We start from the raw sequence: 25,740 nt of genomic DNA on the forward strand, positions 1-25,740 counted from the left end.
ATAGCATACCACAGGGACCAACAGTGCAATTATCCCTAAATAAAAACATAAACAAACCAATTTAGCCTGTTAAATATTAATGACGTGTTTGGGTGTTTGATTTTTTAAATTTATATTAAAAATAATTTACTGCACGAATTTTGAGATAAAATAAAATTAAAAAAGATGTTTAGATGGTTTGTCTTCTTAAGACAAAATTAAAAAAAATTAGATAAAATCTGATTTGTTGTTTTTAAAAAATTGCGAATACCAATAAAATTTGTTTTTGAAAAACAATGCGTCCAAACAACTCATTAAGAATTCCTTTTATTTTTATATCATATTAAAACAATTTTTTTTTTTTTAAACTACAAAATACATTACAAAAAGTATTAACAAACAAGCTGATATTAAGTCCAACAGGGAGCATGAAAAAAATATGTAATTTTTAAAAAAATATATGAGTTTAATAGAGTGAACAGGAAAAATTCAATTTTTATTGTTGTGTAAGTTCCTAGAAAGTTCTTGGTATGTCTGTCTCAACATAAAAGAAGAACTTAAAAAAAGACATGGAAATCTGAATCATTGTCAATTGTCAATGCTGATTCTACATACAACAATATAAAACACTCAACAGTTGGAATCATTTCAACAAAAAATGCTTGTCATTCTCAATGAATTTCATTTTCCTTATATAAAGCTCTTTCTTCGAGGTGTTTGACTAAATGGATAATGTTATTTAGTAAATTGTATATAATTATCATATAATTTGATTACGTAGCGGAAAAAATTAACATTTAGATGAATCAACATTAGTTTAAAAAAAAAAAAATGAAGCATTATTTTTCACTATCACATCATCTCAATTATATGACAGCATTGACAGTCGTCTACTAAATGAGTAATGTTAGAGACCGTCTTTTTATCCTCTCAAAGTTGATGTACCTATTAAAATCACCATTTAATTTTGGATAAATCACTATTGAATTTTGATCCAATAATGATTTTAAAAGCCACATCAACTATAAGAGGATACAAAAATAAATAGTCCCTAGCAAAATAACATTACTCTTATATGAATAGGATGCTCTTTGAAATGGAATCGATTTATTTGATAGTCAAAATCTTATTTTATTGTATCGATCTGTCCATGTTAAATTTTATAGTTCTAACTATATATAGGTTGTCGCGTCATTCAAAATTTTTAAATAACGTGACACTATATATATTGTTAAATGCAACAAAATATATAAAATGAATCCTCCAAAAGTTTGTCTACTCTTATATGACTTTTAGATACGCTTAATTAGAGAAAAAGAAAAGAATACCGTTACATCTATATAGGTTTAAAACTTATCTTATGGGTAAAGGAAATGCTATTTAATTTTGGGAAAAATCATATTTAGTCTCTAAATTTTCATCTGATTTGGATTTAGTCCTTAGGTTTTCAATTTAAAAATCAGGTCCTTAGGTTTTGGCCAAGTTTCAAAATGATCATTCTATTAATTTAATGTCAAAGTTAACGATTTTTTATTTGTCACATGTGTTTCATTTGATACTCTATGGTTCATGTTAGCACTCAATACAATGTCAATATCCATGTCAGCATTAAATTTAACAGTTTTCCATCTAATGTTACAAATCTAAAATATTAAGATGACGAAAAATATAGTTTTTATTTATAAAGTTGGGTCTTTTTTATTTCTTTTTCTATGGATGACTAGGCGCTTAATGATCTGACATTGATATTAGGTACTAATATAAACGTTAGTATGTCAATTGAGACGCGCATGAAACATGGCAAACCATTAGTCTTGAGGATAAAAGTAACAGAGGGATCTATTTAAAATTTATGCAAAACTTAAGGATCATATTCTTAAAATTAAAAATTCAATGACTAAATTCAAATAAGATAAAAACCTAAAGGCTAAATATGATTTTTCCCTTTAATTTTAAAATTAATAATACTAAGAACAATTTTCACAAACAACAGCACATACATATGGCATGGGATGAATACTAATTTTTCAACGTACGAAACTAATATGAGTTACGCTTGTGGATGAACTAATTTGGACAAAAATAGTATAATAGAATATTAATTAAATAATTTTTTTTATTTTTTATTTTTTTTATCAGCTCAGAGTTTTAATTATGATAATCATAATTTAATATAATATCAGAACAAAGACCGTGAGTTTGAACATTATTTTAATTGTTTGAATTACTAATAATTTAAATAATAAATATGAAAGAGCTTTCGTATGACCTACATGTCCGAACAGATTTTAAACAATTTGCCCACCTATTTGAACAAATGAATTCACACTCCCTTGCTTGTTGTGATTGTAGGAATCTCCTCAGCCAGTCCTTTTGAACATATATATTAGGGAAAATGTTAAATTTACAACACCAACACAACAACCACACAACAACCCCTCACATGAGGGTGGACCCCACACACTGGGGCCCACCCTCATGTGAGGGGTTGTTGTGTGGTTGTTGTGATGGTGTTGTGTATGAATCAAATCTCTAATCCCCATTTTTTATTTTTATTTTTAATCAATTTATATAATCCCATTGTGATTGTGGGATGCCATGCAAATTGCAAAGGCAACCTTTTTCTCTAAATGGACATTATTCTTTAAATAAATAAATAAATAAATAAAAATATTTCAGTATAAGTTTTAATATATATACACACACACGCACGTACGTTTTAAAAGCAATTTTTCTATGTATATAAGCTTTTGGGCATCATCATTTTGTAAGCCAATTTTCAATAGTGAATTCTACCTGAGACTTGTATCATATTCAAACTCCTTGTTTTTTGACATTTTTTTTTAACAATTAAACAAAGTATAATGTCATTATATTTGTCAGAATTTAATTTAATAATTAAATCCATAATTTCTTTTCAACTTAAGATTTTGGGACGAATTATGATTTAACCCAATATTAGAACAAATGTTTCGAGTTTGAATCTTATTTTTCTCATTGATCACTTTCTATTTTAATTATATATTTTACGTGTTGGACCTCACTTACAATTAAAAGAGAGTTTGAGGCCACATATAAGAAATAGTGTTAAAATATTAATTAAATAATTAATTTTATTAATTTCTATTAACTTTTAAGATAAGTGGTGATTTAACAATATTTAAAAATAGGGTGGAATCTATGTTAATAAGATAAACGAAGAGATATATCAAGTACTACTTTTCAAACCTCAAAATCAATAATGTACTCTTTGTTTATAGATGGTCATTTAGTTTAAAGTATGATAGATAATCATACTTGGTGATAATCATAATATGGAATCTATGATAATCGGGTTTGACTTGAATTTATAGTAGTTGAAGTTGCAATATTATATGACAGGAATTCTTAACAATGCATGAGAATTATTCGATAATATGTCATAAGACTAAAAATATATAATTAAATATATTTATTTATTTAAGTTAATTTTAGTTTAAAAAATAACAGAAAACATGACTTAGTAAAAAGTTTTTGTTAGTCAATGGAATGATTTAGGGAAAATTACAATTTAACTCCTCAAATTGTAAATCATTTTTCAAGTAATCTCACTAACCGTTAACGCTTAGTCTCGGCTCCCAAAACTACTAAAAAGCTTTAAAAATATTAATTTTTGTCCAAATATGCTTATAATACCCTGCCACATCATTTTTCAATTGAAAAAAATTAAAAACTAAAAAACACTAAAATTTTATTTATTTTTTATTATTTTTTTAAAAAATATAGGTATTTGGGGGCAGCCACCCCCCTTGGGCAAACACTCACTTTCTTTTTTATTAAAAAAAATAGTTTTTTAGTTTTTTTAATTTTTTAATTGAAAAATGACAGGGGTACTATAGGTATATTTTGACAAAATTGCCATTTTAAAAATATTTTGATAGTTTAAAGAGCCAGGGTCCAAATATTGACAATTTGTAGAACTATTTGTAAAACGACTGACAGTTTTAAGAATTAAATTATAACTTTCCAATGATTTATACATAAATATAACAAAAATAAATATATATGCCCCGCGTCCCTTTCTTCCTTCCCAATCCCACCTTACCATAAATACTGCAATAAAAGCAGCCTTAAAGAGTGCACAGTGACAGAGACAGAGACAGACAAAGCAACAGAAAAATGGAGGGAAGTTAGAATTTCCAACAAAACGGGAAATCTGGACAACCTAAGTCTCAATACAACTATATATATTGGTACCGTAAAACATACAATAAATGGGAATGTACGTGCCAAATAAATGACACGGCCCTATAAATTTTGGCAATTAGCCGTCCTACCTGATGGTTTGTGGTGAGAGAAGGGCTGGGTATCCGTTAAGATATTTGATATCGAACAAGGTTTTCTTTTTAATTTAGGGTCTAATAATTTTTTCGGCCCAAATTGTTAAATTGAACAAGGTTTTCTTTGTTTCTTTATCATCATTAATTCTACTTCCCATCAAAGTTAAAATCAATTAATAAGAAACATTAACTTCTCGTAGTTAATTAATCAACACTTTATTAAAGTGTATTAATTAACCATTAAAAGACATTAAATTCTTGCATTGAAAAAAAAAAAGCATTCAAATTTTAAAAAGTGTCAATTTATGATATATATTTTTCATTTTTTTTTTTAATTTCAACCTTCTCTAGAATTTTATGTTAAATCCTATCAAAATTTTCAAAATACCTATGTATTTATTTATTTTTTTTTAAAAAAAAATTATAAATTTTTTCAAAGATTCAAGCATAAATATTTTTACAAATTCCATTAAATTATGGCCCGTTGGCTCTACTATCCTTAACAAGTCAGCAAACATAAGGTTCTTGGATTCTTCGGCAATGGGTAGTTCAGCTGTGTTCGGGTTCGAGAGGCCCTAGGGTAAACGGGTCTTATATTGAGTGGTTGGATATACCAATAACCCTCCAATTTTACTGACCAAAAACTTAACTATAAATCAATTCATGAAAATATATTCTAGGGATTAGATGAGTTCTCAACGGATGACCCTAGGGGCCCAGTGGGGGAAAATATACTAGTTCTAAAGTCCAACTAAAAGTTGGAATTCTTAATCCGATAACACAGTCGGCCTCTTTATTCCTCCAATTTCTCAAGGAATTGGATAGATCTTCTTTTACCACTGTGAAAACATTGCTTTTTGGTCTTTCAATCCCGAATATAATGCAACATCTAGATACTTTCCCCTGTCTGCTAGGCCCTCAATATACTTTACTTCATCTATTTTATGTTTCCTGTTTAAAGCTATAATAAACTTTCTTTTTTCTCGTATCAAACAAGTACATAGATGCTCACGAACGAAATCAGGATTTTTCATTTGGAGGGAGCCAAATCTAATTTTAGTACGGCCAAACCCTATATATATGTATATAGACCGACGGAAGCTATCCGATTGGCCAACGGAGAAGAGAAGACTAGTTAGGAAATTAAGGTCGCTGATTGGAGCCGCAACAATAGGGAGCGTGGAAAAAATGAGAATGCTTTCACTTTGATTTGTAGATGTGGCCGGTTTGACAAGGAAGAAAATCTCAAGATCATAATTCCACCATGTTGAAGCCATGTGAAAAGAAGAAGAAAATGGAACTGGTAAAATCCTTAAACATCATGAGAAAGAAAAACAAGGAAGAAAATCTCATTCCATTGAACAAAAAAAGTCAATGATAACATAAGGTTGAATACTTATGTAGGCTAACAACCTAAAACCAATGAAATTCTAAAGTTACTAGAATAATTAAAAATAAAATAAAATAAAACCCCATTGTTAAATAATGAAAATTACTAATTTACCCCTGAAAATAAAGGAAGTACTAATTGACTACTAAAAAAGCCAAGAAATGAGGAAAATAAAATAATAATAAAACCTTGATCAAGGACCCTAGTTGTTACTTGAAATTAGGGTACGACTTATCTTAATCCACTCTCAAAATTTTCATGTCTTCCTCCCACATAAATACTCACATATATGATGTGTATAAGATATTGTACATAAAAATTAAAAAATTAAAAATAAAAATAAAAAGTTATTTAAAACATGAAAATGCCACTTTGTTATTACACCCTAAAAGGCATGTAATAAAACAATTAGAGATTAATTGTTATTCTAAGCAATAAGAAAATGAAACTTTTTTATGAAACTTTTCTTTTCTCCATTACATGACAATTTTATTTATGATACATTGAATTTATATCATTTAAATTGCACGCCATTTTGCTTTAAAAAAAATGCATAAAAATATTAATAAAACTATACATAATCTTGTCCAGCCGTCTTTCACAATGCATTTGGGTTCACGCAATAATTAACACGTCAGCTATTAAATAATTAAATTTAATTATAGTCGGGGACAGATTTATGTGTTGCTTTGGGGGACTAATGTCCCCTCCAAAATTTTAAAATTGCCCTTAAAATTTATGGTGTTTTTTTTTTTTTTTTTTTTTTTTTTTTTTTTTTTTATGAAATATCCCCTCGAAACTAATTTTTTATTCCCAAACTTTTGTTTTTTTTTTCAAATTGTCCCCCACCCTTAAATGTTTGGTTCCGCCCCTAACGGTAGCCGACGTTGCATAGAATATCACGTCAGTTTATAAGGAATTTGAAATAAAAACTATAGTACATCGAGTATTTTCCAAATGATATAATGGCTTTTGACTTGGATTAAGATCTCCAATAATTTTATTGTCTAAATTTCTAACAGTTCGGGCAACAACTATGAGGCCCGATACACAGGGAACGATTTTCCGTCCTCTAACAAGCTCTTGTTATTAAAAAAATTAAGTGTTAATACAAAAAAGTCCATCAAATGACATTTTGATGCAGGGACTGTCACGTAATTGGGGCCCATGATTACTAGTTATCAGCACCACGTGTAGGGCAAAGATTGAGTCCCAATTATGCCACAAAAAAGAAGGCCATAAAGTCTATGACATAATGAGAAAGGTAATTTGCAATTTCCCCTTCTTTTATAAAAGTGTGGAAAAGAGAAGTGGGGGCCAAGGAGGCCTAGAAACAACTGAAACCTGAAACTTGTTTTGCAATTAGAGACAGCTGGCCAAATCAAGCACATGATTGCGGGGCCCCCAATTGGTGAAAATTATCATGTCTTTACTTCCACTCGGAGATCACTTAGATTCAACAAGATTGGATGATCATCGCCACTGAATCATATTATTGTCAGCTACAGTCCCTGCTTTTCGCTTATCGGATAATTGCTCAATACTCCCATTTCATTAAACGGGCCCTAACCCTAACACTAATCCGTTAATTTCGTATTGTATTCGTGACAGGTTCGCTGGTCGTGTAAAAACTTGATAGCTCTGATTTTGGATGTCCATGAAAGGGTATAATGCGTCATTTTTATTTTTCCTAGTGTTTAAAATGTTGATCGGGATCATAGATCTATTTCATGATTCATAATAGATTTTATGTATCTAATAGAGTAATGTTATATACCAATATACTGCATTTTTATCGTACACTTATCTCACAATTCTAACGGGACAGTATCAATTAACGGTTTAAATTATTAGATTTTTTTAACAAAAATTAATTGAGATTGTTACGTCAATATTATAGGATAATTGAATAAAAATATAATTCTAACATACTCTATCTAATATATATATATATATATTGTCAAATGCAACAAAACAAAATTTTAACCATCAAATTCCATAGGAAGCATCATATTTATTTGGATTCATACTCTTGATTATGTTCATAGAGGGCATTTTAAATCTCCAAATATCACACATTCTAAAAATAAATATCACTTTAATAAATTATAATAGAGAAATTTCCCCCAACACATTTTAGGAGAAAACTTTTTTGTCCAAAAATGTGTAACTTGTGTGCTAAAAGAGAGAACTCGAAAGCTACCCAAGGTGATGGGCGGCATGGGCCAATCATGAACTCATGAGCATGTTGTAGGGTGCTGAAGGCCCAAAATGAATTTAGGCCCACAATAAGAAGGGGGGATGGGCCTCGAAGATATTTTTAGGGCCTCTGGTCAGAGTACCTCTCAAATCAATTACTATTCTAGTGATTACTCAAATTAAGCTCCAAATAGTGTGGCTTCCAACTTTAGCAGGATCCTAAATCCTAATCCTACCTATATTGTTTCTCATTAGAGTAATGATACTGTTCACACTCATTTATTATATTGTCATAGCGATTTTAAATGGCTTTTTATGTTAGCCACTTAAATTTGGCCCCGTTTGGTAACCCTCTCCACTCAAATATAAGGGAATTTTTTTTTTTTAGTGGTTGTAAAAAGTGATTGTTGTGATATAAAATGTAAAGAATTTATATGAAAAAGTGAAAAAAAAAATTGTATTGTAGTGGATTTTTTTTATTTAAATAATAAAAAAAATTATTGATGTGATATAAAAAGTGAAAAAAGTTAAAGAATGTTTTGAAGTTGATATGTTTTAGAAGAAGGGAAAGGGTACAGGAGGTGCCAAACGGGGCCAAAAAAACAAACACGTGTCACGTCACGTCAGCCAATGTAAAATGAGTGATAAATAGCTGTGAAGAGTTATCTTTGGGCCACGAAAGAATTCACATGCAACCTGCTTGACGGAATAGGTAATTGGGCATCTCAAGATTTATTTAGAGAAGTGAATATTCCCACCATAATAAATGGACTGGTCATACTATTCAGATTCAGTTATGCCGTGGATTTAACCGAAGTCGTCTTCTAGTTAAGTTATAAGCCCATAATCGTATCTGGGCTGAGTTCGGATAAAGTTGTATGGGCTTTCCTGTGGGCCGTTGCCACAGCATCCTGGCCCATAGACCTTCAAAAATAACATAAAAAGAAAGAACTACGCCCACCGTGGGGCTCGAACCCACGACCACAAGGTTAAGAGCCTTGCGCTCTACCAACTGAGCTAGACGGGCTGTTGATTACTAATGACGGAATATTAAAATTAGACTAATAGTTTCGGGATAAGGAACAAACAAATCGTGGATATCTTTTGTAGGTGTTTGCCCACTTGAATGGGGGAATTGAATTGACTATTGAAACACCAATTTAATTAGTCGATTAATTAGAGATTATTAGGAGTCCAAAGCATAGCAAATCTAAAACCCGAGGTTAGAACTTGCTTTGATACCAATATGATACAGCCGGGTATGAAGATCTTATGATTTTTCATCGAAGGGGATTCTCTTTTGTCATTTTTACCATTTAGCACCCTCATACCTAGCCAAACAGGAAGAAGCTTTCTAGATTCAGTCTCTATCTGCTTATACTTCTATACAGCTTGTGTGCCTATTAGTCCTACTGTTACATTAGATGCACATCCAAGATCGTGCCTTCACCTAATATGTTGCAGAAATAAGAGAAAATAAGAATATGAGAACCATTTATGATTTTATATAATTTAACTTTTATACTTCCCACGCTGTGTTAAAACTTGTAATCCTATGACAAAGTTTTCTTTCAGATTGGGTTAGTAGAGTAAATTTCTCTATCTCAGTCTATTAAACTAACGTATGTCCTTAAATCATGCTCTATTAAAAATACACGTGAGAATCCACATGCTATAAGGACACATCAATTTAATAGACTGGATTGGAAGAAATTCTTTTGAACCGGGTCGGATGAAAACTTTGTCCAAATAGAAAAGAACAAATTATTTAGTTTTAAGCTGCATCATGAAATATTTGCACAAAAGCTGACAGTACAGAAGACCAACACTATTCTGAAATTTCAATATCACAATCCACGATCCTAATTCATGAAAATCTGTTTTAAAGCACAACGCGGAAAACATCAAAATTTCAAATTTCTGAACCCTAGAAGCCCCTCCCCCCTCCACCCTCAAGCTAGATAACATCAGAATTTTGAAGATCCCCAAGTTAATTCCCACCTTAGCCACTAAGGACTTGTACTTTGACTAGCACACTTATATTAAGTTCTAATCAGAGATTTCAGAGAGCTGTCACTGGTGAGAAACATAAACAAAGGGCATTGTTCCAGATAGGGTTCTGCAGTATCACAGCTAGTCAGATTTTAGATCTTGGGTAGAAATATGGTATGAGCCTCCATTCTGCTCATCACTGGTTTTCAATTCCCCTTTCAACTGTATTAGAATAAAAGAAAATAAAAAGAATTAGAAGGAACAAGTAAATACAAAATCCTAGGTGGAAATTTAGCTGTTAGTTCTTCACTGCAACATAATAATCAAAATATAAAATGCAAGGCGATTCAACCTAAGGACAATTTTTTAATATATTCTACCTAGAAGAATAACATATATCTACATATCAAACCAACCTGAATAGAACTTATGGGGAAACAACCTAATATTGTCTTTATGCTCCAGAATAATGGAATTAATCATCATAAATGGTCAGACTAATTCAAGAAAATGCCATAGTACAGATTAGCATTAAGTACTACAGGTTTACCTTCTGAAAGAGCCTCTTCTGAAACCGATAGCCCTGATGAAAGTAATCAAAGAAGTTATTGCAGAAACATCATACGAAGTGTACCTAGCAAAAGTAAAACAAAATTGTAATATTACCTTGTCAGTTCCGTAAATGTAATCACAGTAGGTGAAAACTGAAGCAAAGTTGCTCTGGCTTTGTCCTCCAACATAATGATGGTAGTCATGATACTCAGCACCACCATAAAATGGAATATATTTCGTGGGACTCCAAGGGAAGTCATACCTGTATGTCAAAACATAAGTTACAACATCTGGCTACCGGCCTCAATGGTAAAAAGTTCAATACAGAAGACAACAATGATAAAGAGTGGCATTTGAAAATTAAATCATACAGCTTTAATAAAGCTGACTAATACAAAATACACATAATGGAAGAAGCATCACCCCAAAGCAAACAAACTGATAATTGGCATGCCAGCCAAGAGACTACCCAAATTCCTTGTACATAATCATATAAGTCACAAGTGCCATTAGGATATTCCTTCTCAACCAAACCCACCCAGGACCTGATGTAATACTCAGAAGACCAAAAGTGTTTATCTTTTAATACCTTGCCTAGAAAGTAGCAATTATCATCGTCATTGTCTAGCCATATCCCCACCATCTTGAGGTAAATTGCACAGATTCTTTTCGACATAAGTCTAAAACTTTCACTTTACTTAATACTTTTTCTTTCCATCTCTATCTTATTTGGCATACCAAATGAGCTGTTTTTATTTTTCATCATAGATAACCCTGCGGCCTATCTAATCCTGCTCTAACTGCTTCACGTGGCTTGCAGAGGAACCCACCTTTGACAGGGATGTGATTTCTTGGGAGTGAAACTCCCAGGCACCTATAACATGGTTCTTTTTTTTTTTCAACAGTCGCGACTAGAACCATTGTATAGGTAGAGCTCTGCAGATAAAGTTTCCCGAACCCAATATATAATGTGCACAAGATTTGATACGTCAAACTCAAAAACCTTAATTCAAGGAAAGGAAAACAACTTTACAGTTATTTTTAATAATTAAAGTGGCCTTCACCTTCAATGCGTCACTCCTATCCTCTTTCTCAACTCTAGTATGTTGGTATGTGGAAGTATGCATAACTAAATTACTAGGTTATTTTCATAATCATAACCAATACTATGTCCTTCCTCTCCCTCAATGTAATCAACTTGCACGTCTTTATCAACTTTTCCTTCATGGCGCCCAGTAAATTTTGTATGGTCGCTGCTGACTAGCAAGCACAATTGCTGCCTAAAAATGGGCTTAGAAAACAAATCCCCCCAAAAAAGAGAGATTCTAATATGTCCTGGTGCAAGAACAAGCCATAAGATCCAAGAGACTATAAAAAATTAAAATTAAAAGTAGTTAAACTTGAAGTTACTTAATATGCAAAGGAAGTTATATAGTATCAACTATCATGACAATCATTTCTTGAATACTCCAATCACTAACCAGTTGAGTGCACATTACCAGAAGCTTTTACAAAGTTCAAAAGGCAAATCATAATCATCGACGAGGCAGACATTAGATGGAATGCACAAGACATAAAATTAAAAAGAAAAAAATGAAGAAAAGAAACCAAATGCAATAATATATTTACGTTGCATATGTATGGCAACTGAACTAGAAATATTAAAGTGCACAATCACAATCACACTCACACCCATCACCCTCCACTTTTGCATCATTAAAAGTACATATTAAAAAAGAATCCAAAACAAAAATAGACCAATCAAACATTACCACTAATGTAGAAGGAAATAACATTCCCTGACCTTGCAACATACTCCTTGACAGAAATTTCCTAAGCTTCAACATATACTCCTCATACTATATTATTTGCTAATATCTAAATGACTAGTTTTGCCAATTTGTTTCTGTTAGAAATTAACAGTAGCTCACGACTCAAACGCAAAGTAGCAACAAGGAAAAGAATCCCCTTCTCGCCCCACCAAAAAAAAATAAACAAAAAGAAAAAGAAAAAGGCATCACACTGATCCAGTACCCACCAACAAAAAGGTAAGTCGCCATTAAAGATCCTTGAAATCCGAAGTACTTTACATAAAATTCTATTAGTAAAGAGAAAAAGAAAGAAATTCAAAAGTTGGCATCATTTCATCACAATCAACTACAGCAGTAAAGGACAGTAAGCAAGTAAAGGGAGCATGTGCAGCATGCGTACCCGCTGTGAGTTTCAATCGCCTCAATCTGCCGTAAAGCAATCCACAGCCAGAATGTGATCATGTGGCCAGGCACCATGGCTGGCCCGAGGAAAGATGGAATCCCGAGGATCAAAATCTCAGCCCAATGGGCATATGGTGCCGCAAATCCAATTGGAGCTGTATATTCATGGTGAACTCGATGAATCTTCTCGTAACCCCATTTGTTATGCAGAAATCTGTGGATCCAATAATTCGTATAATCCTCTACCATGAAATAAACTAACAGCTGTGCAACAATTTCCCATCCTGAAGGCAATGGCAATCCTGTTCGAATCCCGATCATCTGTGAATAAGCAGAAAATTGCTTAAAATTTAATATCACAAAAAGTTATTCCAGTCAACGAGTACAGGAAATACAAACATCTCACCAAAATAAAAATAAAAAAACCCCATCTATAAAAAAAAATAAAATAAAATGAAAAAAACCCCATTATTTCATTCTCATTACAGACATCAAATAATTTGCACTAATGACCTCCATACAATATCAGGATCGATGCCAAAACCTTGAATTACAGAAATCACAGAATTTGTCTTGCATTGAAATCACACTAAATTTCCCCAAAATCCACCAATCCCACAATCACAATCCCAAAAATTCAAAACCCCAACTAACCCTTCACCAACAAAAACACCAAAACCCAAGAAACCCGATCCAAATTTCATTCCAAAAACCAAAAAAAAAAATCACACACATACACAATACCTTAACAGAAGGATACGAAACGAGCTGCAGCGGACCCACGATGAGAAAGAACAAGCGCATGACGTCCTTGTAGCACCGAAACATTTCGGGCAAAGACAACCTGGTCTTGGGCTGAATCTTGTGGCGGTCGAAGCCGGCCATGCGCGCAATCTCCACGAAGACCAGAGGGAGAGGGACGACGGAGAAGACGAAGAAGAGAAAGAGAATGGTGTGGCAGTAGAGGAAGTAGTCGGACTTGCCGGCCGAGTAGGTGAACCACAGGGTCTCCCCGTAGGTCAGGTTTCGGCCCAGCGCGGCCGTCGCCTCGTCGAGCGTCTGGTACGGCAGCATTCCCGCGGGAGTTGCGAATGCTCTTTGGGGTTTTATGAGTGGTAGAAGTTAGAACACAACACACAGAGAGACAGAGAGAGAGAGCGACAGAAATGGACAGGTTTTTGGCTTATGCTATGTTTGTGTAACGAGAAATGTTTGGCTCGTTGGATTTTTGGACTCGATGAGAGTGGTTGCTCATGAGCTGGCTGTCTGTTAAAATATGCGGGAATTTCAAACGGTCACGCACACAAATTAATTAATTTTTTTTTTTTTTCATTTTAGATGATATAAATTATTTCGACCCAGTTTATCAAATATATATATATATATATATATGAGAAAAAACAATGATTTTCATCTTATTATCTGCATTTTCAAGTACATATTTTATTAATCATATATATTAAAAATACATATAAGACTCACATATTCTAAACACAAATGTCGGTAGAGCAGTTTCTTTGTGCCAAATACCAATTGATCCACACCTGCAAAATAAAATTAGAGAGCAAAAGCACTTGCTGAAGTGGGCCGACGAGAAATAATTCTGATGCTTAAGTCATAGAATGTTCAAAGAGTAAAGATATCTAGAGGAGACGAAAGTCCCCTTTTACCTAAGATGTCTCCTCTATTTATAATGATGGTATCTCAACTGTTTATCTTTAGTTGTTTCACAACTAACCATTTTTGTAGTAGTACGTTTAAAGGGCAAAGAGAAGCGATTTTGCTACTGAGAAAGCGAACGGTAAGCGCAAAGGTTCGCCGAGCATTAGTGAAGCTAGATTCTTTTAGCGAGACGTTTTGAGTCCTCGTGATGGTATGGTAGTACTGTTGGTTCCGCCCGCAACAATTCAATTAGTTCTCTGTATGCTAATGACTCGATGAATTGGAATTGATGGGTTAATGCGTTGGTAAAGCATAACAGATATCAATTTCAGATGATTCCGTGTGAGATAGAGAATGAACAAAGTTACTGTTAAGGGTTTATGTTCGAGTTGTTTCTTAGTCTTCTCTTCTTTTTTTTTCTTTTTTTTCTTTTTTTTTTTTTCCATGTTGTTAATTTAATAGAAATTGATAGATTAGATCTTATTTCGGCTTTTGATGTAGGGAGACGTGGAAAAGACACTTTTTGGAAGATAAAATAGCAACTTGCATTTATAAAAATAGTAGTGGATATTCTTTATGACTCATAATAGGTTATGAGTATTCTTTTTTTTTTTTCTTTTTTTCTTTTTTATCTATTTAAAGATAAGAAATGATTGTTTTAAATTCATTATTGAATTTGTGAATTTATACATTGGATTCCATAAATTCAGTGATAAATTTAAAAATAAGATATATAAAAAATATATTTATATCATTTCTCATTTTAAGATAGGGGAAAGATCTAAAAAAAATAAATATATCTATCTAATTAATTTTTCGTTTATCATTAGAGAAATGCTATAGACCCCGAAATATTTTCCAAACAAAACGTTCCAAACTGGCATGGACAGTTACGTGGCTCAAGGTTTACAAAAAAAAAAAAAATTAAAAAACGCTCCCCCAAATATTTTCATCCTCTCTCTCTCGCTCTCTCTTGCTCGCTGGCTGTTCCACTCGCCGTTCAAGCCACTGGCCGTCCCACTCGCCATTCCCGAAGGCCATGGACAACCAGTGATTGGAGCTCGAGAGATATCCGCTCGGAAACAGAGATCCGGCCAACCCCGACGACCTCGCGGATCTCAGATCAGATCCGGCCGAGCGTGGGTTTCCGATTAGGCCAGCCGGTGAGAGGGGGGAGAGAGAAAGTGCCGATCTGCTTAAAGGGAGAGAGAGAGAGAGAGAGGGAGACTCGGCCTCTCTTTTTCTTTTTCTTTTTCTTTTTTTAAAACCCAACGTGGTTCAGCCACGTCTTTGTCCATGTCAGTTTGGAACGTTTTTGTTTGGAAAATATTTCGGGGTCTATAGCATTTATCTTATCATTATATTTGAACGCATGTATATAAACTCACATTCTTTGGGTTCATTTAATAATAGTTAAAATGAGTGTTTTACTAAAATATATGAGCAATTCTATTTAGTAGACTCAGTTACTCATGTACAACTGTTATATAATTGGATAATGTGACAGTAACAATCAATCTTTAAATCAGAGCTTAGTTTCTTTTTTTCTCACAACTATCTCACCATACTAACGTGACTGTTTCAACCAAACAATTGAATCAATCATTCTTAAAAATCAAAAAACCAAAATTCAAAGATTAGTTAAAATTACCACGTCTACGTTATGAGATAATTCTAAAATAAAAATGTGTTACATTGCTTTACTCATTTAGAGCAAGTATTTTTTCGTTTCTTCTCTTTTCTTTTCCACCAAACAAGACCTAAGAACTGGATCACATAGATCCGACCGAGATCCCAAAGGGTACTTTCCCGTTGTTGAACATCAGTGAGAAAGCACGTGGCATGCTTCTACAACCAAGTGGCAAGAGATGTGGATACCATTAATTCGACAGTCAACATCCGTGACCTTTCTCTGTTCTCCCCACATCAACTTGGCATGTTACAAAAATAGATAGATGGGACAGACGAAGCAAATTCTCACTCACCCCTTTTCTTTTTTCCTCTTTTTTTTTTTTTTTGTATTTTTTTTTTTTTTTGACAATTGTGGTATGGAAAATGTTATTTTATAAAAGAATTTGCTATTATTATTATTATTATTATTATTATCAAAATTTGCTTCAATTATACAAAGTTAATGGAACTAATTAATGCTATAATTATATTTTGGACACCATCGTTGCTATTCCTTTTTTATTCCGCCTTGAAGGCAAGAAAAGTTCTCAAAAGTGCTAACTTCATACGGCCATCAAATGGCTTATTGGGTCGCAGTTGAAGCTCACTTTGGTTGCATTCCCACTCATTTATCTCACTCTCCTTGCCCCATTTGTAATGGTAAAGATCCACCTCCATTTTGTTAGCCGTTCTTTTATTCTTTCTATATATATATAAAAGGCATCGCACAAAGTAAGGAATCAACATAAAAAAGTCATTTCATAGTCCAGATTAAATTTTATACATCTAATAGTTTATATATTGACACATCATTTTAAAATTTTAAATGATGTGGCATCGTGTACACCATTAGATACAATAAAATAACATATTAAACATAAAATAGCTCTTATATCCCGATTCGCACGAATGAACATGTTTATAATCTACTCACCCGATGTACTACTAGCTTTCTTGAACATCACTTACCAGATTCTATTTTACTAGGTATACAAACTACGTTCTAAATTGGATGTGGCTCATCTCATGTGATTCAAAAAAAAAAATAAAAAAAATTAGAACATTACAATTCATTAAAGAGGAGGGATAAAGAAAATACAGGAAAAACCCTATTTGGAAAGTACAACAATTATCAAATCTATTGACTAGAAAAGTGGCAATGTCTTTTCCACAGAGAGAAGATGGTGGTGATTATAAAATTCATGCTTATCAGAGGAAAAATAAAAAATAATAATAATAAATAAAAATAAAGAAGGCCAGGAGAAGACAAATCTTACTTTCACTAAGCTTTCTCAGTCATTCTAATCTTCTCGAAAGACAAATTTGAAAATCTGTTTGAGATTGAGATGGAAAAAGGGGAGAAAAGTAAGAAAAAACAAGAAGCATGCATGCCTTTGCAACTCTTTCTTCATCATTTGTCCTCTCTCACGCTGGTGTACTATAAACATTGAACCTATTAAACCATCATTGTTTTCTCACTAATCATGCAATTACTCCCTTTTCATACACTCTCTTAAGTCTTAAGATTATGAGCGTATTATACTTCTAAGATTGATCAACAAAAGCTGTCATCTCATTTGTAGCTACATGTATTTTTCTTTTTCTTTTTTTATGGCATTTAACGGTGTATATATTATCTCCATTGTCGCTACATATTCACTGTGTTGGAATATGGTGAATATGTTTTTACATTATTTTAAAAAATTAAATGATCAACGTGACATTAATTATATGCGTTGTTAAATACACAAAAAATAAAATCTTGATCATGAAATGTATGACTCATTTATATTTTAAATCTTTGGATCCGTTTGGATTTGTGATTTCAAAAAGTGCGATTTTAATATGTGCGATTTAAAAAAGTGATTTTTAAAAACGCAATTAAGCATTTAGCAAACGCAGGTTAGCCTTTTAAAATACTGCGTTTTCAAAAAAATACCATATTGTCTGTGATTTGAATAAGCACTTTTCTGCGTTTTCAAATCTAAAAACACAGTTTTCAAACAGTTCATTTTCTGCGATTTGATTTAAAATCGCACTTTTTCTTTACGAAATCGTAATCCCAAACGCATGCTTTTGTCATTATTTTAGCAACTCAATGAATAATCGGCATTAATTAGTTAGATATGTTTTCAATCTTGTAAACATTTATTTATTTATTGCTAATTTGGACCAAAGACAAAGGTCAGAGTCAGAGTTAATTAGAGAGGTCCTACTTAGCTTAGTTCTCATTAAGTTCTGATTTGACTTTTGATCATATCAATTAAGCTTCAAGGGACCATGGTTCCATTTTGGTTGGTATTGTTTATTTTCATGACCAAAATATAATAGGTTGATTCAGTTCCAAAATAATATTATAATAAGAGTAATGCCATTTAATATACAATGGTATAGATGATTATTATACAACTGGAATAACGTGGCAACGAAAATAAACATTTTTTTTTTTTTAAGGATGATTTTCACTACCGCATCATCAAGTCGTATGACAAGTTGACAACCATATAATAGTCTACGAAATAACATTACTTTTATAATAAAGTAAAGCAACCCGACCTAGTTACATCCTATTACCTAACTCATATTAAGGGTTTGGTTTGGGCCTAATTCCAATTAGAACTAATGCATTAAAATTGAGATATGTGTCCCATAATTAATAGAATACAATGAATAAATGTCTCAATCCCAACAAATCTAATTTTAACTTTTGAAAATTTTAGCTAGTATAATTCCTCAAGCATGCAAGTTGTTGGTACAATAAATCAATATAGGGTTCAAGCTTAAAGCCCTTTTTAACATAAAAGACTCACTTAAGCCGCCCACTACACGGCAATAATCATAAGAATTTGGGACTATACGCCACATGATAAACATCCAGACGTCATATCCATGATCTTATCAAGTTAAAAGAGAGCATTCTCTCCAAACATAAGCGTATTATGTCTCTCTCTCAAGAACTCTTTCCATTCCATATGTTTCTCTCTCTAAGACAAAATACTAATTTAACCATCGGAGTGTCCCCGACCTCTCAAGAACCGACAAATTTTGATAAATTTTTTCTCCATTTTGCAAAAGCCCTATCGCCGATCCGGTCCGGTCCAAAAAAAAAAAAAAAAAAGAATTGCTTAAGCAAAATTATGAAAGTTGTGGCAACTTTAGCTTTTTGAGTAGAATCGTTTGACGACCAAAAGTGATAGAAGGCTACGTATATCAAAGTCTAATCATGTTGTGGATTCATAGAGCTTTATACTTTGAACTGATGATTGTCCTCCACCATCGATCTGATCGGTGTCTTTGTGTGGGGATGGTAATGTGACGTGAGCAAAATGATTTGGGGCGTGGACTATGGCAATGGCAACACTACAATCTCTCTCTCTCTCTGTGGTTCTGTTCGTTGTCGTATGTATGGGAAGAAGATATGATTGATGAGAATGTGTAGACTGATTAGCATGCGAATCGAAATGCAGCAACAATGATGGCGAAGATGGTGACTGTTAGCCTTCATGCTTCCTTTAAAGGGGCTTTAAACGATGAGAATAGGTGGGTCTCCTGGGCATGAAAGAAAGTTGGTCAAATTGAGTTAATTGCAGGTACAATCTTCCTCATCTCCACTTATTTCAAGCTTTGCATCATCATTCACTTTCACAATCTTCGTCTTTATTTTGACCATAAAAGATGATTGTGATAGACACTTGTGCCTTGTGGGGTTTATATAATTTCTTGAATTGATTAATAAGAACCGAAAATAAAAAAGAGAAGTTTATATATATAAGAGATTTACATTTTCCGACAATAAAATTGTTAGAGATTGTTACTATTGAGAAAGTAACACCGATAAGGGTATATTGAAAATTTTAATGTATTGAGTTAAGGTTGGAAGAGTTATAAAACCTTAAGCTCTTCTTTGATGGAGGGCATTTTTGCCTAGTATCTACCTCCGTAATGTTAGAACCAGAATTTGGCAACAGCGTTGGAAAATATCTAAAGAAGAGACCTTATCTTTGTTACAGGCGAAGACGCCAGGTTTCTCACATTTCGTGAGGGAAGAAGACACGGAAAAGTTGGCCTCCACACACCAAATCACAAAGAAGCCAAACAAAGCCTAGAAGAAGAAGAAGAAGAAGAAGATGATGATGATGATGATGATGATGATGATGAAAAAGAAAGTGAAACCCAAACAACATAAAAGCAACGATGCAAGGGAGACAGAGAGATAGAGGCGGGTTAGAATTCGGTCAGAAACTAAAACGAGACTCCACCCTTGCCTCTACTTGTTGAAAGTCGACCCATGCAGGTCAAAATCGTGTCGAAAATGGATAGACAGTTGAAATGCTGAAAATTTGCACACTCCTACATTAAATGCGGCGTGTTGCCCTAATAGGTGCATCTTGCAACAAAAATATTCATTTCGTCACAAAGTGAATGTTGAGCCCAAAATGTAAACAACGTCATTGTATAGAGAAGTGATATTATTCAATCTACACAATCACACTATGCTAACGTGGCATGGGCTAATAGTCATTGGATTAACCTTTGCTAAAAAAAAAAAAAAAAAAAAAAATTAGAAGATTATCGGTCCGTGTCACGTCAGCATGGTGTGAACTGTGAAGTATATCATTACTCGATTTTACTAGGGTTCAAGACTATGCCCCTATTATAAGATAATATCTTTTGATATATTATATATCCACTCGGCTAGTCCAAGTTGGGAGTGGAGGCCCGAAAGCTCGCGGTTTGGGTCAGGTTGATCAAGCCCAAACCATGCGCTCCGGCTTCCAATCTGGCCATGGAATTAATCGAGGTAGCGGCTTGGGCCAGCAGAGTACCTCTAAATTTATTTTGTTGCTTTGGGCCAAACCCAAAATCATCGTCCTTTGGATTTTCCTTTCTGTTTCTCTTCCACAGCCACTATAACATGGCACAGTGAGAATCGAGAAGCTCAAAATACCTCGTAATCTGAATGCTGGCACACGAGCTAACAACCTTTTTGAACAATTGCCGAACTATCAACCAGGCAAAGCAAATCCATGCACACATCCTTACAAACGGTCTAATCCACTTGGAGCCGCTCTTAGTGCGGCAAATTACCCTATCAAGCTCCAGTTCCTCTAAAAGTGTTGCTCAATATCTAAGACTAATCCTTTACCAATCAAAAAACCCAGATGGGTTCTCGTGGGGTTGCACAATTCGGTTCCTTTCCCGGCATGGTCGATTCAAAGAAGCTTTCTTTGTTTATGTTCAAATGCAGCGACTTGGACTGTGTCCCTCCACGTTTGCTGTGTCCTCTGCTCTAAGGGCATGTGCTAGGATTGTAGATAAGATGGGTGGAGTTTCAGTACATGGTCAGGTTCATAAGTGTGGATACTTTTCCTGTGTTTACGTGCAAACAGCCCTTGTGGATTTATATGCGAAACTGGGTGATATGCTGACCGCACAGAAGGTGTTTGATGAGATGGGAGAGAAGAATGTGGTTTCATGGAATTCTATCTTATCTGGGTATTTGAAATATGGGGATTTAGCGGAGGCTCAGAGGGTGTTTGATGAGATTCCAAGAAAAGACGTTATATCTTGGAATTCAATGGTTTCAGGGTATGCGAGAGTAGGAAATATGGACCAGGCATGCTCACTGTTTCAGCAGATGCCGGTGAAAAACCCGGCTTCCTGGAACTCAATGATTAGTGGGTATGTTGATTGTGAGTGTACAGAATCAGCTAGAAGCATCTTTGATGCAATGCCTCAAAGAAATAATGTTTCTTGGATGACAATGATTGCTGGGTACTCGAAATGTGGGGATGTTGAGTCTGCTCGCAAGCTCTTTGATCGGATGGATGAAAAAGATCTGCTCTCATTTAATGCTATGATAGCTTGTTATGCTCAAAATAGCCAACCTAAGGAGGCCATTGAGCTGTTCAACCAGATGCTTTTGCCGGATGTAAATATTCAGCCTGATGGGATAACTTTGGCTAGTGTTATATCTGCTTGTTCACAACTGGGAGATTTCAAATTGGGCTTTTGGATTGAGTCATATATTAATAAATTTGACATTGAACTGGACGATCATTTGGCTACTGCTTTAGTTGACTTGTATGCAAAGTGTGGAAGCATTGATAAAGCGAATGAGCTGTTTCATGGATTAAGGAAAAGGGATGTAATTTCTTATTCTGCAATGATCTTGGGATGTGGGATAAATGGTAAGGTAGTCGATGCGATCGAGTTGTTTGAAGAGATGTTAAATGCTCATATTTGCCCTAATTTAGTCACGTACACCGGGCTGCTCACTGCCTATAACCACGCCGGTTTGATTGAAGAAGGCTACCAATGCTTTAACTCCATGAAGGACCACGGAGTTATGCCTTCAGCTGATCATTATGGAATTATGGTTGATCTTTTAGGCAGGGCGGGGCGATTGGAAGAAGCACATGAGCTAATAAGGAGTATGCCAATGCAGCCTCATGCTGGGGTTTGGGGAGCTTTGCTTCTTGGTTGCAGATTGCATCAAAATGTTGAGCTTGGGGAGATAGCTGCTCAGCATTGCTTTGAGCTGGAGCCAGATACAACCGGTTATTGTTCTCTTCTTGCCAACATCTATGCTTCGGTTGAGAGATGGGATGATGTGAAGAGACTGAGAACGGTTATGGGGGAGAAGGGATTCACTAAGATACCTGGGTGTAGTTGGATGGAATCTATTTGACTCTTCATAATTGGAAAATCAGACATATACTGCATGCTTAGAGACCAAAAACTGTATAATTCTGGCTTTTGAAGTTTTGATAGCATCATGGCAACTTCATATTTCAGGTCTGGCCTCTTCCCTGCTTTGTTATGCAAAGTTGTTGAGAGTCTTGCATGACTTGAGTTCAAGCTGAAAATGTCCATCCCATCAAGGTAGTTTAGCCTAAAAGGACAAGGCTAAAGCTACGGAAGGACATATCTCCTTATCCACCTTGATGACCCTACTGTTGGGAAATTTCTCTTCAATATGTTTTGAAATGAATGCTTCTCCATTGACCATCCTCAACTGGAACACGCAATTCATAACTTGTTGGATTAGTTTGAGGTATGTGATATTGATAGATAAATTTAACTGTTTAATGGCAGACACATAAATTGACATTTCAATTTGTAAAGAATTTGTAGTAAAAGCTATAGTAAATCTAACGGTACTAATGTAATATAATGACATGATGGTCCCTCTATTAGGCTCTTTCATCTATTCATATGTCAAGGGTAAAAAGAAGAGGTTGGTGTGCCTGGTGCCACAATAAAAATTATAAAATTCTATGAGCATGTAATAAAACCATCAGCATTTCCAAAATGAAACTTAGTACATAAAAGATAGGAGTAATGATACACACTACACAAGCATTCCACAAATATCTCACAAAGTTGATGTGACAAATGTTTATTAGCCATTAGTTTTTTTTTTTTTTTAACAATGACTGATCTAAAGACTGCTAGACCTTGTCACGTCAGCTTTATAGAATATTTGTGAAATGTTTATATAGCACGAAGAATTCCTCAAAAGACTGTCCATCAAACGGATGTGATAACTTTTGAATTCCAAATATATATATATATATATATATGGAGGTGGCCATTTATTTTAACAAGAATAGTATTACAATATAAATAAAAAATTTAGGCCCTTAATTAATTTATAATTGGTGGGTTGATTTTGAGAATGATCTGCAACTTTACATATCTAATATTTTAAGAAAGTTAATAGGAGTATTTAGGAAAGAAGTTAAGTTATTGTTGATTAACCAGTACGTTTGTTATTGTATCAACTTGGCCCAAATTTAGGGAGACAAATTGATTTTCTTAATACAATGTGGACTTGTCTATCTGTAAACTTTGGAACCTGTAGAAAGAGATGGCCCTGCTGCTATGGAATAATGGAGTATGATTTTTTGGACCAATTCCAATTTCCAAAGGCAAGATTCCATGCTTCAAGTCTTAACTCTTAAGAAAGGGATCAGATTCGAATATATAAAAGGTGATTACTTTATCATGACCCTTTTTCATTAAATACAGCTATTAATTAAATTTACTTAAAGCACAAATTTAAAAAAAAAAAAAAAAATTCAAGAACACCATTTTATATCAATGCTGATTAAAAATATAGTAATTTAAACAGTAAAAGAAATCAGCCCAACATTTTTTTCACTTAGATGTGAAGATTGATAAACTCTTTTTACCTTTTCCGAGGATAAATTATAAAGGCAGAGTTTGAACTTGAAACTTCTGTTATAAAATTAAGTTAAAATCCTTTTTTTTCTTTTTTAACAAAAAAAAAAGAAGCTTAAGTTAGTAGGAATGTAAATTTAATCAATTAATTAATAATTTAACATTTTCTATTAGCCCCCATTAGCTCTCTAATTACAATGCTGATTTTAGGTAAGTACAAATATTTAGGTACACAAGAATATCTACATGGGTTGAATTTTCTAAAATTATTGTCATACTAGAAATAAGTGTATGCTTGGTTTTGAGGTTTCAAAACATGTAGTTAAAAAAAAAAAAAAAGCGATTTCAAAATATAGTTAATAAAAACATGATGTTTAAAAAGTAGTGATTTCAAAATACAATTAATAAAAGTTAACGTTCGGTAAAATCCCAATTTAATCATTAAAATTGTACATTTTTTTAAAATGCGCATCATTGCTTACAATTTGAAAACTTAAATTTTTCAACGTTTTCCAATTGCCATTTATTTTCAAAGGCACTCTCAAATGGGATATTTCTCGCAATTTTATTTAAAAATGCAGTGTTAGCCTAGGAAACCGCAGAATCAAATGCACTCTAAATATATTTGTTAGAAACCATTTAAGGCAAAGTGTGGTGAACAACTTATTCATTCATCCTGTAATCACATAAGGCCACTCAAATTTAAAACATTTACACTTTTTTCTTTTTTTCTTTTCTCCCTTTTGTTTTATCTTTTCAAAACAAAAACATTAACAAATAACAAAAAATGTAATACTCCAAATTACTTTCACCTTTATATTAAATTAAAATACATTTTCAAACAAAATTTAAAGACACCATCTAAAAAGCATTATCAAACTAATAAGGGTTTACTTTATCATGTCCTAGGATAAGACCTTTGCTAATATATTATGCAATCTATTTTAACTCTTCTAAGTGGTCTTTAGTGGCCACAATGAAGTGGCCGGGTCTATCCTAATTGAAGAACAATATAATAAAACTGATAAATGATGCAATCAATCTCTTTTAACTTTTTTAAAAAAATTATTATAACATAAATTATTTCATTTACTAAGGATTCTCTTAGAGATGACAACAGCAATAATTATGAATCAATTTTGCTTGTTTTCTAATCCATTATCTATTCTCTCCCAAATATTTAACAAACCCATAAATTGTTGAAATCATTACAATTTAGTTAAATAACACATCACAAGTAGGATGCATTTCACATACACACTAATTACTCTTAATATTATCAAGTTCACTTGTAGCCTGCAATTGTAGAAGTAGAGTTTTCAACAAAGTCGAACGGCATATTAGTAATAGAACAAAGTTTTCATTCAAATTAGAACGAAAGAATTCTTTTAATTCAGTTTATTATACTAACATATGTCAGTAGAATACGAGATTTTCACATAAATTTTTAAAATACATATGAGAATCATATGCTGTAAGAATAAGCTTCATATATTCCGTTAATCTTATTAAAAATGCTTGTGAGAATCACATGTTTTAAGAGCATATATTCATTTAGTAGATTGAGTTGAATGAA

The 25,740-nt window shown here is 33.3% G+C and overlaps 2 protein-coding genes and 1 non-coding gene across 3 annotated transcripts; 1 reads left to right on the forward strand and 2 right to left on the reverse strand.

Annotated features, from left to right (window-relative positions):
* Positions 1-8,841: 8,841 nt before the first annotated feature.
* Positions 8,842-8,914, reverse strand: TRNAK-CUU (transfer RNA lysine (anticodon CUU)). The gene has a single exon. It is a non-coding gene; the product is annotated as a tRNA-Lys (tRNA).
* Positions 8,915-9,726: 812 nt separating this feature from the next.
* Positions 9,727-13,872, reverse strand: LOC133855026 (methylsterol monooxygenase 1-1-like). The gene is made up of 5 exons (XM_062291318.1): positions 13,389-13,872; positions 12,643-12,965; positions 10,546-10,693; positions 10,430-10,462; positions 9,727-10,101 (listed from the first exon to the last, which is right to left on the reverse strand). The coding sequence occupies exons 1-5, from the start codon at positions 13,716-13,718 to the stop codon at positions 10,021-10,023; spliced, it is 915 nt and encodes a 304-aa protein (XP_062147302.1). The 5' UTR covers positions 13,719-13,872; the 3' UTR covers positions 9,727-10,020.
* A 6,992-nt stretch (positions 13,873-20,864) lies between these two features.
* Positions 20,865-23,037, forward strand: LOC133854631 (pentatricopeptide repeat-containing protein At4g22760). The gene has a single exon (XM_062290876.1). It carries the CDS (start codon positions 20,938-20,940, stop codon positions 22,666-22,668), a length of 1,731 nt encoding a protein of 576 aa, XP_062146860.1. The 5' UTR covers positions 20,865-20,937; the 3' UTR covers positions 22,669-23,037.
* Positions 23,038-25,740: the final 2,703 nt, after the last annotated feature.

The sequence above is a fragment of the Alnus glutinosa genome, chromosome 13 (genome assembly GCF_958979055.1).
Source record: "Alnus glutinosa chromosome 13, dhAlnGlut1.1, whole genome shotgun sequence".
In the NCBI taxonomy this organism is placed as follows: Eukaryota; Viridiplantae; Streptophyta; class Magnoliopsida; order Fagales; family Betulaceae; genus Alnus; species Alnus glutinosa.